General features: G+C 36.7%; 1 protein-coding gene across 8 annotated transcripts in view; it reads left to right on the forward strand.

Annotated features, from left to right (window-relative positions):
• SLC4A10 (solute carrier family 4 member 10) overlaps positions 1-18,241 on the forward strand; it is a 365,731-nt gene that overhangs the window by 187,953 nt on the left and 159,537 nt on the right. For all 8 annotated transcript variants that reach the window (XM_054549397.2, XM_063712834.1, XM_024243567.3 and 5 more), the window contains one exon: positions 1,870-2,016. Coding sequence is in view for 7 of the 8 variants with exons in the window: in XM_063712834.1 (XP_063568904.1) it covers positions 1,870-2,016 (147 nt within the window). In the remaining variant the exon portion in view is untranslated. The remainder of the gene's footprint in view (positions 1-1,869; positions 2,017-18,241) is intronic.

The raw sequence follows: 18,241 nt of genomic DNA on the forward strand, positions 1-18,241 counted from the left end.
TTTTAGTCCTTCCTTGCTGTATTAGTTGACTGGGGCTGCCAGAAAAAAATACCACAGTCTGGGCAGCTTAAACTACAGAAATGTATTTTCTCACAGTTCTGGAGGCTGGGACACCTAAGATCAAGATGGCTAGCCAGGTGGGTCTCATTGTGAAGACTTTTCTCTTGGTTTATAGGTGGTTACCATCTCCTTGCATCATTGTGTTACCTCTTTGCGTGCTTGGAGAGAGAGCAAGAGAGGTAGCTCTTTGGTGTTTCTTCTCTTAAGAACACTAATTGGATGGATCCAGCCCCACTCCTATGGCCTCATTTAACCTTAATTACCTCTATAAAGGCCCTATCTCTAAGTATAGTCACATTTGGGGTTGGGACTTTAAAATATAAACCTCGGGGGACATAAGCCTTCATCAACAGTATTGCCATTATAATATTTTGTATACTTTGGCACTTGAGAAAGTAAGATTTTTTTTTAACCTAGTATTTTAATGTTTTCTTTAGAGGTTTTTTCCCTGATACAACGCTCATATACATAATCTACTTGGTGACACAAATATCCCTTTGTTTGCTTGTACTTTTGCTTCCTCATAAATTTTTGTATAGCTACAAATGTTAACTTTGTTGGATAGGCTTTATTTTTTAGATCAATTTTAAGTTTATAAAAATACTGCACAGAAAGTTCAGACAGTTCCTATATATTTCCTCTCCCTGCTGCACACAATTTCTCCTCTTATTAACATTTTACATTAGTGCGGTACATTTGTTACAATTGATAAACCAACATTAATAGGTTATTATCAACCAAAGTCCATAGTTTATGTTAGGGTTCACTCTGTGTTATACAGTTCTGTTGGTCTGGACAAATGTTTAATGACATGTGTCTATCATTACAGTATCAAGGATGGTTTAACTTCCCTAAAAATGCCCTGTGCTCCACCTGTTCATCCCTATACCTTCTCCCTGAAGTCCTGACAACTGCTGATATTTTTACTGTCTCTATAGTTTTAGCTTTTCCAGAATGTCATCTAGTTGGAATAATGCAGTATATAGCTTTTAAAACTGTCTTCTTTCACCTAGCAATATGCATTAATAGTTCTCTCATGTCTTTTTTGTGGTTGACAGCTCATTTCTTTTTCCAGTAGTTCCACTTTATCTGTAGAGGATATGTTCTAAGACCCCCAAAAGATGCCTGAAACCTCAGATAGTACCAAACCCTATGTATACTGTGTTTTTCCTTTGCATACATACCTATGATAAAATTTAATTTATAAATTAGGCACAGTAAGAGATTAACAGTAGCTAATAATAAAATTGAACAATTATAACAATATGCCAGAGTCACAACTCTTGTGCCTTGGGACTTTTATTAAGTATAATAAGTGGCCAATATCAAGTGTAATATATAGAAATAGGAAAACAGAAAAACCTCTGTGGGATTTGGCATTAACATAGACCTTAGCAAAATCTGTTTTATTAGAGATAGTGATTTTTTAAAAACACTTAACCGTGAAGGGAAGGGATTTAATGAGATAACACAATTGTCTGAAGGTAGAGAGAAAATAAAACAATTTTTTTCTAATGAGAAGAGTATAATTAAGCATGGGGAATAGATACATAGAGATTATAAAGACAGTGATGATTGCAAAATATTTAACCAAATAATTAGTGTTATACATGTTTGTGATAGAGCTATGGTACACTTAATTAGGTAAAATGCCAAAAGACAGTGCCAAGCTCCAAGCTTTACGTATCATAAACATCAAAAATGACTTGCTGAATTAAATTAAATTGAGTCTCCATTAACATGTAAATCATCATATCTGTGCTCTGGAATAATTCAGAGTTTAATTTGTGGGTTTGCTTCCTAATGAAGGTCATCGAACACTGTTTATTGGAGTACATGTGCCCTTGGGAGGAAGAAAAAGCCATCGACGTCACAGGCATCGTGGTCATAAACACAGAAAGAGAGACAGAGAAAGAGATTCAGGATTAGAGGATGGAAGGGAGTCACCTTCTTTTGGTAAGAATCCTTCTCCTTGTTTTTATTAAGTTAATTATTGTAATATACTTGCTTATACAATTATGATTAGGAGTAATACCTTATACTCATAAAATTGTTTATACTTTTATAAAAGACTTTGGGCAGGTTGGAGAGAAGTGGGAGAGATAAAGCTTGATCTTTGTTTTTCTCTTATATATTTGCTTTGAGAAGCTGAGAATTGATGAAGATTTATGATATAGGAAATACAATTGAGTAAAGCTCAAAAACTCTTGATAATTTATACAAATAATCATCATTACTCAAAGTGGTTTGAAAATCCAGGGCAAAATGCCTTAATTTAGTTCCCATTTGCACTTTTACTGATAGTGCCCAAGTTTCAGTCTTAGGATGTTGTATTAGTCCGTTTTCACACTGCTGATAAAGACATTCCTGGACTAGACAATTTACCAAAAAAAAAAAAAGAGGTTTAATTGGACTTATAGTACCACATGGCTGGGGAAGCCTCACAATCATGGTGGAAGGCAAGGAGAAGCAAGTCATGTCTTACATGGATGGCAGCAGGCAAAGAGAGCTTGTGCAGGAAAACTCCTCTTTATAATGACTATCAGATCTCATGAGACTTACTCACTATCACAAGAAAAGCACAGGAAAGACCTGCCCTCATTATTCAATTAACTCCCACTGGGTCCCTCCCATAACACGTAGAAATTCAAGATGAGATTTGGGTGAGGACACAGCCAAACCATATCGTTCCACCCTTGGGCCTTCCCAAATCTCATGTCCTCACATTTCAAAACCAATCATGTCTTCCCAACAGTCCCCCAAGGTCTTAACTTATTTCAGCTTTAACTCAAAAGTCTATAGTCCAAAGTCTCATCTGCGATAAGGCAAGTCCCTTCCACCTAAGAGCCTGTAAAATCAAAAGCAAGCTAGTTACTTCCTAGATACAACTGGGGTAAAGGCATTAGATAAATACAGCCATTCCAAATGGGAGATATTGGCCAAAACAAAGGGGCTACAGGCCCCATGCAAGTGCAAAATCCAGCAAGGCAATCAAATCTTAAAGCTCCAAAATGATCTCCTTTGACTCCATGTCTCACATGCAGGTCACGCTGATGGTTTTCATGGTCTTGGGCAGCTCCACCCTCGTGGCTTTGCAGGATATAGCCCCCCTCCTGGCTGCTTTCATGGGCTGGCGTTGAGTGTCTTATTGCTTTTCCAGACACACTATTCAAGCTGTCAGTGGATCTTCCATTCTGCAGTCAGGAAGACAGTGGCCCTTTTCTCACAGCTCCACTAGGTGTTGTCCCATTAGGGACTCTGTGGGGGCTGTAACCCCACATTTCCCTTCTGCACTGCCCTAGCAGAGGTTCTCCATGAGGGCCCTGCCCCTGAAGCAAATTTCTACCTGGGCATCCAGGCATTTCCATACATCCTCTGAAATCTAGGCAGAGGTTCCTAAACCCCAATTCTTGACTTCTGTACACCCACAGGCTCAACACCACGTGGAAGCTGCCAAGGCTTGAGGCTTGCACCCTCTGAAGCCACAGCCTGAGCGCTACATTGTCCCTTTTGGCTATGACTGGAGCAGCTGAAACACAGGGCACCAAGTCCCTAGGCTGCACACAGCATGGATACCCTGTGCCTGACTGAGAAAACCACTTTTTCTTCCTGGGCCTTTGGGTCTGTGATGGGAGGGGCTGCCATAAAGACCTTTGACATGCCCTGGAGACATTTTCCCCATAGTCTTGGGGATTAACATTTAGCTCCTCATTACTTTTGCAAATTTCTGAATTTGGCTTGAATTTCTCCTCAGAAAATGGAATTTTCTTTTCTATTGCATTGTCAGGCTGCAAATTTTCTTAACTTTTATCCTTTGCTTCCCTTATAAAACTGAATGCCTTTAACAGCACCCAAGTCACTTCTTGAATGCTTTGCTGCTTAGAAATTTCTTCTGCCAGATACCCTAAATCATCTCTCTCAAGTTCAAAGTTTCACAGATCTCTAGGGCAGGGGTAAAACACTGCCAGTCTCTTTGCTAAAACATAACAAGAGTCACCTTTGCTCCAGTTCCCAACAAGTTCCTCATCTCCACCTGAGACCACCTGAGACTGCCTGGACCTTATTGTCCATATCTTTATCAAGCTTTTGGTCAAAGCCATTCAACACGTCACTAGGAAGTTCCAAACTTTCCCACATTTTCCTGTCTTCTTCTGACCCCTCCAAACTGTTCCAACTTCTGCCTGTTACCCAGTTCCAAAGTCACTTCCACATTTTCAGGTATCTTTTCAGCAGCACCCCATTCTACTGGTATCAATTTACTATATTAGTATGTTTTCACGCTGCTGATAAAAACATACCTAAGACTAGGCAATTTACAAAAGAAAGAGATTTAATTGGACTTACTGTTCCACATGACTGGGGAAGCCTCACAATCATAGCGGAAACCAAGGAGGAGCAAGTCACATCTTACGTGGATGGCAGCAGGTAAAGAGACCTTGTGCAGGAAAACTCCCCCTTATAATAACCATCAGATCTCATGAGACTTACTCACTATCATGAGAACAGCACAGGAAAGACCTGCCCCCATGATTCAATTACCTCCCACCAGGTCCCTTCCACAACACGTGAGAATTCAAGATGAGATTTGGGTGAGGACGCAACCAAACCATATCAAATGTGAAACTTTTGCTATTGTGAATGCTCTCTCTTTGAAAGTATATTCAGAATACCACAATAAGTGTTTTTATAGTTGTTAAAAGGTTCTGAGTGCCATGAGAGCCCATGTACATGACATAACTGAGAACCTGGCTCTCAGTTCCTTGACCATCCCATCTCTTATGACCTTCTCTGTCATTGCACTTAGTTCACCTTCTCATCCATATTCACTCCATCCCTGAAGTCACTAATTCATTTATCTTTCTCTCTGACCACAGCTTCACTCCTTTCTTGCTGTGCAGCTACTTAACCCCTCTACTTTTCTTCTATCCATAAGTTTGTCTTTGTTTATCCTAGTCTGATTGCATAGCATGCAGTTTTAGGAATACTTTGGCATTACTAGTATTCCATTAGAATTACTAGTAGTCTATTTAGTAATATTAGTATTCTAAATATCTTAGGTTCTAAGTTTTAGTTTTATTCATACCTTTACTGCCTCTTTTATTTTCATTTTTAATAGGAAACAGCATTTTATTTAAAATGTTTTTAATAGATTTCTTAAAGATGTAAATAATTGAATTAAACTTAGTTTATATTACTTGTATGAATTAATTTACGTTTTGTTCACATTCGTGAAAAATAATTTAGCTAGGTATGCAATTCCAAATTGACAAGTATTTTAACTCAGCACTTTGAACATAATATCGATTTATTTATCAATTTCATGAAGATGTTAAGAAAGGAGATAAAAATCTATTGTTGCTCTACAGTTAATTTTGATTTTGTATTTTTATGAATTTAAATCATTTCCTTTATTTTGGTATTTAGTTTTACATTTATTATGATATTTTCAGACACACATATATGCCTTTTATGTTTTTCTTGGTTGATATTTAATGAGAATGTATATTATTAGTTCTTTAAAATGCTTAAACATGTCCTATTTTCTATTATTTTCTCTCCCATTTATTTAAATTCTTTTTTCAAACATTCATTAAGCATATTCCTTTCAATTTCATTTTCGATTTATTTTGATCCCTCTTTTATATTTTTTCATCATTTTCTCCTTGTCCTGACATTGAAGTGTTTATTTTAGCTAATTCATTTATTCATATTTTAGCTCATAGTTTTTGCCTTGCTCATATCCCTCTACTTTCTTTAAACATTTTGACTACATATGTCTTTCATTTCTTTTACTTTGGATTCAGGGGGTATGTATGCAGGTTTGTTACATAAGTATGTTGTGTGATGCTGGGGTTTGGGATATGGATGGTCCTATCACCCGGGTAGTGAGCACAGAGTATAGTTTTACTTGTTCCTCACCCTCCTTCCCAGCTCTGGTGATTCCCAGTGCCTATTGTTCCCATCTTAATATGGTACTTAGTGCCATAAGTACCCAATGTTTAGCTCCCACTTACGAGTGAGAACATGCAGTATTTGGTTTTCTGTTCCTGAGTTAATTTTTTTAGGATAATGATCTCCAGCTGCATTCATGTTACTGCAAAAGGATATGATGTCATTCTTTTTATGGCCACATAGTATTCCATGACATATGTGTATCACATTTTCTTCATCCACTTTACCATAATGGAACCTAGTTGATTCCATGTCTTTGCTATGGTGAATAACACTGCAGTGAACATACAAGTACATGCATCCTTTTGGTGGAATGATTCATTTTTCTTTGAGTATATACCCAGTAATGGGATTGCTGGGTTGAATGGTAGATCTGTTTTAAGTTCTTTGAGAAATCTCCAAACTGCTTTCCACAGTGGCTGAACCAATTTATATTCCCACCAACAGTGTGTAACCATTCTGTTTTCTCTGCAGCCTTGTCAGCATCTATTATTTTTTGACTTTTTAATATTCACCATTCTGACTGGTGTGACATGGTATCTCATTGTGGTTTTGACTTGCATTTCATTTGTTGACTGCTTGTATGTTTTCTTTTGAGAAGTGTCTGTTCATGTCCTTTGCCCATTTTTGGTAGAATTATTTGTTTTTTGCTTGTTGATTTGTTTAAATTTTGCTTGTGGATTCTGGGTATCAGACATTTTTTGAATGCATGGTTTGCAAATAGTTTCTCCCATTCTGTAAGCGCTCTGTTTAGACTATTGAGATTTGCTGTGCAGAGGCTCTTTAGTTTAATTAGGTCCCACTTGTCAATTTTTGTTTTTGTTGCAATTGCTTTTGGAGACTTAGCCATAAATTCTTTGTCAAAATTAATGTTGGGAAGGGTATTTCCTAAGCTTTCTTCTAGAATTATTATAACTTAAAGTCTTACATTTAACTCTTTAATCCAACTTGAGTTAATTTTTGTATATGGTGAAAAGTAGGTATCCAGTTTCATTATTTTGCATATGGCTTGACAGTTATCCCAGCACCATTTATTTAATAGGAAGTCCTTTCTCTATTAGTTATTTTTGGTGACTTTGTTGAAGATCAGACTGTTGTAGGTGTTTGACTTTATTTCTGGATTCTCTATTCTATTCCGTTAGTGTTTGTGTCTGTTTTTTGTACCAGTACAATGCTGTTTGGGTTAATGTAGCCATGGAGTACAGTTTGAAGTCAGGTAATATGATGCCTCTGACTTTGTTCTTTTTGCTTAGAATTGCTTTGGCTATTTGGGCTCTTTTTTGATTCCATACTAATTTTAGAATAGTTTTTCTAATTCTCTGAAAAACAACATTGGTGTTTCGATACAGATAGTACTGAATTCTGTAAATTGCTTTGGGCAGTATGGCCATTTTAATGATATTGATTCTTCCTATTCATGAGCATGGAACATTTTTACATTTATTTGTGTTGTCTCTGATTTCTTTCAGCAGTGTTTTGTAGTTCTCCTTGTAGAAATCTTTCACCTCTTTGGTTAGATGTATTACATTTTTTTGTGTGCCTATTGTAAATAGGATTGAGTTTTTGACTTGGCTCTCTGATACAATGTTATTGCTGTATAGAAATACTATTGACTTTTGTACATTGATTTTGTCTCCTGAAACTTTACTAAAATTGTCAATTCTAGTTGACTTTTGGTGGAGTCTTTAGGGTTTTCTATTTATAGAATTATAATCATCAGCAAAGAGAGATAGTTTGACTTCCTCTCTTCCTATTTGAATGCCCTTTATTTCTTTCTGTTGCCTGATTGCTCTGGCTAGGTCTTCCTATACTATGTTAAATAGGAGTGGTAAGAGTAGGCATCACTTTCTTGTTCTGGTTCTCCAGGGGAATAGTTATAGCTTTTGCCCATTCAGTATGATTTTAGCTGTGTGTTTTTCATAGATGGCTCTTATTGTTTTGAGGTATGTTTCTTCAATGACTAGCCTGTTGAGGGTAGTTTATCATAAAGGGATTTGGGATTCTCTTGAAGACCTTTTCTGTATCTATTGAGATAACCATATGGTTTTGATTTTGATTCTGTTTATGTGGTGAATCATATCTAGTGAATTGTGTATGTCGAACCAATCTTGCATTCCAGGAATGAAGCCCACTTTCTCATAGTGAATTAGATTTTGATGTGCTGCTCAATTCAGTTTGCTAGTATTTTGTTGAGGATTTTGTGTCTATGTTCATCAGGGAGTTTAGCCTGAAGTTTTCTGTTTTTATGTCTCCACCAGATTTTGGTATAAGGATGATGTTGACTTTGTATAATATGTTAGTGAGAAGCCTCCCCTCATCCTCAATTTTTTGGAAGAGTTTTAGTAGGATTGGTACCAGTTCTTCTTTGTACCTCTAGTAGATTTCAGCTGTGAATCCATCTGGTTCAGGGCTTTTTTTGGTTGGTAGGTTTTTTAAAAATTACTGATTCAATTTCAGAACTTGTTATTGGCTTATTCATGTTTTCACATTATCCCTCGTTCAACCTTGGATGGTTTTGTGTTTCTGGGAACTTATCCATTTCCTCTAGATTTTCTATTTTGTTTGCATAGATGTGTTCATAATAGTCTCTGAATATCTTTTGTATTTCTGTGGGATTGGGTGTAATGTCATTTGTCATTTTTGATTGTGCTTATTTGGGTCTTCTCTTTTTTTGTTAATCTAACTAGTAGTCTATCAATCTTGTTTATTCTTTCAAAAAACAAACTCTGTTTCATTTATCTTTTGTATGGACTTTTGCATCTCAATTTCTTTCAGTTGTTCTCTGATTTTAGTAATCTCTTTTCTTCTGCTAGCTTTTAAAACCATACTTATGTTGGGGTTCCTCCATTTTTCTGTTTTCTCCTTGCCTCCACAAGCAGATATACTCTGCTGGAAATCATCATTTAACAAGGCAGATTGTAACCATTATAAAGTTATGACTCAAGGAGACCTTCAACATCTCCTCCTAATTTCATTGTGTATCTTTTTTGACATTTGAAATAATTATTTTTCAACTTTCTTCACCTTCTTCATCATTTTCCAACATCCTCTCTTCTCACCATTACTTGATAGTAATCTTGCTTTCTACTTCAGAGGGAAAATATATCATCAGAAAGAACTCATTTTACTTTCTTCCTGTTAAAAAGTTATAGCTGCAAACTTTCTTCCTATTAAATGGTTAAAACTGCAAGAAAATAAGGAAGTTTTCTTTTCCTTTATGTTTATTTTCTAGTCCCTCTCACCACTCTGGAAACTTATGCCATTTCTAATTTAATTGACCTCTTCCTCTTCAAATGAATTGTTCTTATCATCTTTGAAACATGATAGTCTCCACCATTTTAAGCAGTTCTCCAACCTCCTGCAAACCCACCTTTAGTCATTCAGATATGTAAGTTAACTGCATATAAATGTTCTGGGTATCAATTTTAATTTTAAATATCTCTCTATAGTGCTTTATTTGGTTTATTCAATATCTAGCTTCAGTAACTATTGCAGATAAGTCTATAGTCTATTTTTATTTTATTTTTTAGGTTTATGTATTTTAATCCTGAACGTTTATAGACATTTTTCTGTGTCCCTTAATGAAGAAAATTGCTAAGATTGACCTAATGGTAGGTGTATTAAAAAACTTTTCCATCCCTCATACACTAATAGTTTTCCACCTAGGGAACATTTTCCTATTATATTTTATTCTGTTCCATTTACTTTGATCTCTCTGTGAAGACTTTCTTTGCTCATATCCCTCTACTTTCTTCAAACATTTTAACTACATATATCTTTCATTTTTTTTTAACTTTGAATTTGGGGGTACATGTGCAGGTTTGTTACATGAGTATGTTGCATGATGCTGAAGTTTGGGGTATGGATGTTCCAATCACCCAGGTAGTGAGCACAGAGTATAGTTAGTTTTATAACCCTTGTTCCCTACCCTCCTTCTCAGCTCTGGTGATTCCAAGTGCCTATTGTTCCCATCTTTATGTCCATGAGTACCCAATGTTTAGCTCCCATTTATGAGTAACTACATGCAGTATTTGGTTTTCTGTTCCTGAGTTAATTTGCTTAGAATAATGGCCTCCAGCTGCATTCATGTTACTGCAAAAAGATATGATGTCATTCTTTTTATGGCTGCATAGTATTCCATGGTTTATATGTACCACATTTTCTTTAACCACCTCACCCTAATGGCACCTAGTTGATTCCATGTCTTTGCTATGGTGAATAGCACTAAGATGAACATACATGTACACGTCGGATTTCTGATTTCTGCTCTGTATCCTTTTCCTCTGTAGTTTAATGTTAGTCTTTTATATTACCATTTGATTATCTGCAGTATAAATTCTGCATTTTCCTACTTTTATTATGAGTTTTGATTTTGCTGTTGCATTTTTGGTTTTCATGAATTTCTTTCTTATTTCATCCTATTTTCTTTACATTTTAGCCTGTCCTTTCCTGAATACTTTTTATTTTTTTTTCTGGTTGGTAGAGTGTGTCCCCAGTGATTTCTGGATGTTTTCTTTTTATCCTAAAGTAGATAATTTTCAGAGCTATGCTTTTCCTTTGGACTGTCAGATTATTTTTACTCTCCATTGATTTTTAGTATTTTTTACGGACTCCCAAGTTTTTTCCTTTTTTTTTCTCATTTTTAAACAAGGCAAGGTAGATTCCTGCTATATCTACCCAGCTATATCCTAAGATTGCTTAATGAGGCTGCTGTCAGTATGCTCCATGTTTCCAACAGTATGTATAATAAGCATCACACTTATCCAAATGCCCTGTACTTCCGCCAGGGGCAGCATGGTTGTTGGTGGCAGAGTATGTAAGGAAAAGTACTCTAGGTATCCTGTACCACCATGATAGAAGGATGGTTGTCCATAAGAATGGGCAGATGGGCTGAGAGTGTAGGATGTACTAAGTATCTTCTGCATTTTCAGATGTTTTCTCTTTCATGAGGAGAAGTCTTAGAGTGTAAAAAAATGACAATTTGGCATATTTTTCTCATTCAAGTTCCATCTGCTTATAGTTAGCAGAGATGCCCTCTTAGACTCCAGGAATGGATTATCTGTAGGGCTATGCTCTAATGATGAGTTTTCATCATTTTCTAGTATTTGAGAAAATATATTTATATCATCTTACAAGTATTTTGTGAGCAAATAAAAATAAGCTGTATTTATCATTTGTTTGTTTCCTGTGCCTCTTCTTCTTTGTTTTTCCCTAACTGGATGCATTATGCCAGTTTTTCTAGAACAGCAGTTCTCAATATTGACTGCATTTGAGAGTTCTAAAGCCGTACTAATGCTCAACCCTTACACCAACCAGAATCTCTGTACCTGGGGCCTAAGCATGAGTATTTTTTGAAAAGTACCCCCAGGTGATTCTTCTGTGGAGCTGTTGATAGCTCCGCAGAAGGTTGATATCCACTGTTCTGGAAACTTTGCTATTTAAATTTGGTTCATCAAGGGTCTAATATCCAGAATCTATAAGGAACTTAAACAACTCAACAACCAAAAATCAGCTTGATTAAAAAGTGGGTAAAGACATGAACAGACACTTCTTAAAAGAAGACATATAAGCAGCCAGTAAACATATGAAGAAATGCTCAATATCACGAATCATCAGAGAAATGCAAACCAAAACCACAAAGAGATACTATCACACCAGTCAAAATGGTGATTATTAAAAAGTCAAAAAATAACAGATTCTGACAAGGCTTCAGAGAAAAGGGTATGCTTACACACTGTTGGTGGGAATATAAATTGGTTCAGCCACTGTGGAAAGCAGTTTGGAGATTTCTCGAAGAACTTAAAACAGAACAACTATTGACCCAGCAATGTCATTACTGGGCATTTACCCAAAGGCAAATGAATCATTCTATCAAAAGACACATGGACATGAGTGTTAATCACAGTGCTATTCACCGTGGCAAAGACACGGAATCAACCTAGGTGCTCATCAACAGTGGATTGAATAAAGAAAACATACTCCATGGCATACATTGCAGCCCTAAAAAAGAGCAAAATCATGTTCTTTGCAGCAACAATGTATACAACTGGAGGTCATTATCCTAAGTGAATTAATGCAGGAACAGAAAACCAAATACCACATGTTCTCGCTTATAAGTGGGAGCTAAACATTGGGTAGTTGTGAACATAAAGATGGCAACAATAGACACTGGAAACCACCAGAGAGGAGAGGGAGGGTGGGGAACTAGGGTTAAAAAAGTAACTATTAGGTACTATACTGCCCACTACTTGGGGGACAGGATCAATCATACCCCAAACCTCAGCATCATGCAATATGCCCATATAACAAGCCTGCACATGTACTCCCTGAATCTAAAATAAAATTTGAAATTATTTTTAAAACTCACCAAACATAAAGTTGTACTGCTAGCTTTTAAAAGTTATTTAATAAATAAACCTTTTATTTTACAACAAAAATAGTAAAAATAAATTTCTACTTCAAACAAAGTATAAAGCCAACAATATTAGCATTAAATTTAAACTTGCCAGAAATGCAGAATCTCAGGCCCCATCCAGACCTCTTGAGTCAGGACCTGTACACTAAAAATATATTTAGGTAACTGGTATGGTTTGGCTCTGTGTCCCTACCAAAATCTCATCTCCATTTGTAATCCCCGTGTGTTGAGGGAGTGACCTGTAATCCCCATGTGTCCAAGGAGGGAGGTGATTGGATTTTGGGGGCGGTTTCCCCCATACTGTTCTCATGATGGTGAGTGAGTTCTTATGAGATCTGAGGGATTTATAAGGCAGTGTTCCCAGCTCTTTGCTCGCTCTCTCTTCTGCCGCCTTGTGAAGAAGGTGCCTACTTCTACTTCTGCCATGATTGTAAGTTTCCTGAGGCCTCTCCAGGCATGTGGAGCTGTGAGACAATTAAACTTCTTTCCTTTATAAATTACCCAGCCTCAGGGAAGTTCATTATCACAGTGTGAAACAGACTAATACAGTAACATATATGAATCTTAAAATTTGACGACAAGCAATGCTCTAGAACATTACTTATCAAACCTTCTGGCACATTGGAATCACCTGAGAAGCTTTTAAAAAATTGTTGATGCTAGGCTTCAACCTCAGGGATTTTCATTTAATTAATCTTGGATGTTTCCCTAGGTACTGGTATTTTTAAAAAGTACCCGAAATTATTTAATAACCACTTAAATAATTGACCAAGAATCAGATTCTGAGAAGCTTCTGCCTCTCAATTTGGTGAAACTTGGAAATAAGTCTGGTGGCCCAGATTCTCCCTCTTATATTTTAGCCACTGTTTTTGGATGCCACCTACCTTTTTCCTTCTTCAATCATCTGAGTATCTTTACTGACATTTAGACCTAAATGTGGTTTATCAGCGACAAATGTTTGACATTTGGTGGTTTCTAAGCAATGGAACTTTCTAGATTTCACTTTTTTCAGTTTCTCTAGTACAAATCTTCTGCCTTCATCCTTATTCCACACTCAGTTTATTTGCTATAATAAGTACTCAGTCACACACAGAGACTTCAACCAAACCCTAAACACCATCCTATCTGATTTGGGTTTTGATATTCTGCATAGTGAGAATATATGATATTTCCATGCTGAAGGCATTAAAGAAAATTTCTGTCTACTTAAGAAATAGTTATTTTACTTGGAAGCATTCCAAAGAAAATATTTTGAAGATATTTCTGCAGGTGCCTCAAAATTCTTTGGAATTAAACTTCCAAAGAAGTATAGGATAAGGAGAATTTAAGAGAGTATCAGGTCTCTCTGCTATGAAGCTAGATATATGTTGTAAATTGCAGTATGAATCTGTGAAGTCATGGAATCATTTGGGCCCAAAGTATGAAGCAAGCATCAATTTAACAAAACGATTTTTGGGAAAATGTTTGAATTTGGGCACTCTTTTTTTTTATTATCATACTTTAAGTTTTGGGTACATGTGCACAATGTGCAGGTTTGTTACATATGTATACATGTGCCATGTTGGTGTGCTGCACCCATTAACTCGTCATTTAGCATTAGGTATATCTCCCAATGCTATCCCTTCCCACTCCTCCCACCCCACAACCGTCCCCAGTGTGTGATGTTCCCCTTCTTGTGTCCCTGTGTTCTCATTGTTCAATTCCCACCTATGAGTGAGAACATGAGGTGTTTGGTTTTTTGTCCTTGTGATAGTTTGCTGAGAATGATGGTTTCCAGCTTCATCCATGTCCCTACAAAGGACATGAACTCATCAGTTTTTATGGCTGCATAGCATTCCATGGTATATATGTGCCACATTTTCTTAATCCAGTCTATCATTGTTGGACATTTGGGCTGGTTCCAAGTCTTTGCTATTGTGAATAGTGCTGCAATAAACATATGTGTGCATGTGTCTTTATAGCAGCATGTTTTATAATCCTTTGGGTATATACCCAGTAATGGGATGGCTGGGTCAAATGGTATTTCTAGTTCTAGATCCCTGAGGAATCGCCACACTGACTTCCACAATGGCTGAACTAGTTTACAGTCCCACCAACAGTGTAAAAGTGTTCCTGTTTCTCCACATCCTCTCCAGCACCTGTTGTTTCCTGATTTTTTAATGATCACCATTCTAAGTGCTGTGAGATGGTATCTCATTGTGGTTTTGATTTGCATTTCTCTGACGGCCAGTGATGATGAGCATTTTTTCATGTGTCTTTTGGCTTCATAAATGTCTTCTTTTGAGAAGTGTCTGTTCATATCCTTTGCCCATTTTTTAATGGGGTTGTTTGTTTTTTTCTTGTAAATTTGTTTGAGTTCATTGTAGATTCTGGATATTAGCCCTTTGTCAGAAGAGTAGGTTGCAAAAATATTCTCCCATTCTGTAGGTTGCCTGTTCACTTTGATGGTGGTTTCTTCTGCTGTGCAGAAGCTCTTTAGTTTAATTAGATCCCATTTGTCAATTTTGGCTTTTGTTGCCATTGCTTTTGGTGTTTTAGACATGAAGTCCTTGCCCATGCCTATGTCCTGAATGGTATTGCCTAGGTTTTCTTCTAGGGTTTTGATGGTTTTAGGTCTAACGTTTAAGTCTTTAATCCATCTTGAATTAATTTTTGTATAAGGTGTAAGGAAGGGATCCAGTTTCAGCTTTCTACATATGGTTAGACAGTTTTCCCAGCACCATTTATTAAATAGGGAATCCCTTCCCCATTTCTTGTTTTTGTCAGGTTTGTCAAAGATCAGATAGTTGTAGATATGTGGCATTATTTCTGAGGGCTCCATTCTGTTCCATTGGTCTATATCTCTGTTTTGGTACCAGTACCATGCTGTTTCGGTTACTGTAGCCTTGTAGTATAGTTTGAAGTCAGGTAGTTTGATGCCTCCAGCTTTGTTCTTTTGGCTTAGGATTGACTTGGCAATGCGGGCTCTTTTTTGGTTCCATATGAACTTTAAAGTAGTTTTTTCCAGTTCTGTGAAGAAAGTCATCGGTAGCTTGATGGGGATGGCATTGAATCTATACCTTGGGCAGTATGGCCATTGTCATGATATTGATTCTTCCTACCCATGAGCATGGAATGTTCTTCCATTTGTTTGTATCCTCTTTTATTTCATTGAGCAGTGGTTTGTAGTTTTCCTTGAAGAGGTCCTTCACATCCCTTGTAAGTTGGATTTCTGGGTATTTTATTCTCTTTGAAGCAATTGAGAATGGGAGTTCATTCATGATTTGGGTCTCTGTTTGTCTGTTATTGGTGTATAAGAATGCTTGTGATTTTTGCACATTGATTTTGTATCCTGAGACTTTGCTGAAGTTGCTTATCAGCTTAAGGAGATTTTGGGCTGAGACAATGGGGTTTTCTAGATATACAATCATGTCATCTGCAAACAGGGACAATTTGACTTCCTCTTTTCCTAATTGAATGCCCTTTATTTCCTTCTCCTGCGTGATTGCCCCGGCCAGAATTTCCAACACTATGTTGAATAGGAGTGGTGAGAGAGGGCATCCCTGTCTTGTGCCAGTTTTCAAAGGGAATGCTTCCGGTTTTTGCCCATTCAGTATGATATTGGCTGTGGGTTTGTCAGAGATAGCTCTTATTATTTTGAGATATGTCCCATCAATACCTAATTTATTGAGAGTTTTTAGCATGAAGGGCTGTTGAATTTTGTCAAAGGCCTTTTCTGCATCTATTGAGATAATCATGTGGTTTTTGTCTTTGGTTCTGTTTATGTGCTGGATTACATTTATTGATTTTCGTATGTTGAACCAGCCTTGCATCCCAGGGATGAAGGCCAGTTGATCATAATGGATAAGCTTTTTGATGTGCTACTGTATTCGGTTTGCCAGTATTTTATTGAGGATTTTTGCATCAATGTTCATCAAGGATATTGGTCTAACATTCTCTTTTTTTGTTGTGTCTCTGCCAGGGTTTGGTATAGGATGATGCTGGCCTCATAAAATGAGTTAGGGAGGATTCCCTCTTTTTCTATTGATTGGAATTTGGGCACTCTTAAAAAGTTTTATTACTCCAATGTATAAGCAACATCAGCAGAATCCTACTTTATTATAAAACCCAATCATAGAATACAGTGTTGTTAAAACATCCTAGTTGCGTTAGTGTTGCATTCAGGTAAAAGAATAGGCCTTTAATATAGATGGAAGAGTTTATGCTTACATCATATGAAAACAATTACTGGTTGCAGCCTACCATATGTCATGGTTGGGCTGTGATTCCTAGGTGAGTCTAAAGAGAGACCGGCTTTTGGTCTGTGTGGTAGTGGTGGTGTTGATGTTTTGCTCATACAAAAAACTTTTAATGCCCACAAATAAGTTCAACCTACTTTGGCTACTGTACTTAATAAATATGATAAATATATTAATTTGTGTATATGAATGTGATGATGATTAATTAATTCTCCTTCCTATTGCAATCAACTCTCCAGTAACAGAAAGCTGCTAAAATTTCACTTTTTTTTTTTTTGAGACAGAGTCTCACTCTGTTGGCCAGGCTGGAGTGCTGTGGCACAGTCTTGGCTCACTGCAACCTCTGCCTCCCGGGTTCAAGTGATTCTCCTGCCTCAGCCCCCTGAATAGCTGGGATTACAGGCACCTGCCACCACACCCAGCTAATTTTTTGTATTTTTAGTAGAGACGGGGTTTCATCATGTTGGCCAAGCTGGTCTCGAACTCCTGACCTCGTGATCCACCCGCACCAGCCTCCCAAAGTGCTGGGATTACAGGAATGAGCCACCGCATCCAGCCCACATTTGTTATTTTTAATGTCATCTTCTATTCACTTTGTATAATTTGAAATTATATTTTCAACTGGGAACAAGGATGAGCTGCTTTAAATTGGTAAGTTTGAAGCATAAGCTTGAAGTCAGTGAAAATATGAAAGATGATGAGGGAAATTTGTAACACTTCAACGTTTATTTTTTTCTTCAACCTCCCAGAAAAGAATCTAATAGGAAAGATCATAGGATTATGCCCATTGCAATTAGCTAATCTATAAGAAGTAGAAATAAATCTAAAAGATACAGACTATTAAACGCATGTTTAAAATATGGTACACAAAGATACTGAATAAATTAACACAGTCCTGGAATTATAATAGGATTTTGCCAGTCTTAGGTGGTAAATTGTGCACACACTTTAGGAGAAATGAAGCAAATATAGAAAACATGACCTCAAAGAGCTATTTTTTGATGGGCAGTGGCTTCCTGTTCCTATTTAAATGACCAATTAGGTGCTATATGAGAATAGCAAGGTGTTTTTACAAATGTATTTTATTGTAAAGTATAGGACAAGCATTCACAAGTATTAAAGCATAGAAACATACATCTAAAACCCAATGAATTATCACACCAAAACATCTGTGTAACTACCACCTTGGCTGGCACTCTAGAAACTCACTTTTTGCTCATTACCAGTCATTAGGTTTTCCATCCTCCTCAAAAGAATCTCTGGCCTTTCTTTTTACACTGGGTATTTTGCTTGTTTTTGAACGTTATATAAATGAAATCATAAAAGAGGAATTAATTGCTCAGTGTTCTGTTTATGGAATTCACCAATGTTTTTGATGTAGCTTCAGCCTATTCATTTTCATTATTGTATAGTATATTAATATGCTTCTATATGCACGGTATGTATGCATTCTACTATTGATGGGCATTTGGATCGTATACAATTAGGAGCTACTACAAATAATAATGCTGTGAACATTTTTCTATATGTCTTTTGGTATACATATGCATTTCTCATACCGATGAATGAAATTATC

The sequence above is a fragment of the Pongo abelii genome, chromosome 11 (genome assembly GCF_028885655.2).
Source record: "Pongo abelii isolate AG06213 chromosome 11, NHGRI_mPonAbe1-v2.0_pri, whole genome shotgun sequence".
NCBI classification, from domain to species: domain Eukaryota; kingdom Metazoa; phylum Chordata; class Mammalia; order Primates; family Hominidae; genus Pongo; species Pongo abelii.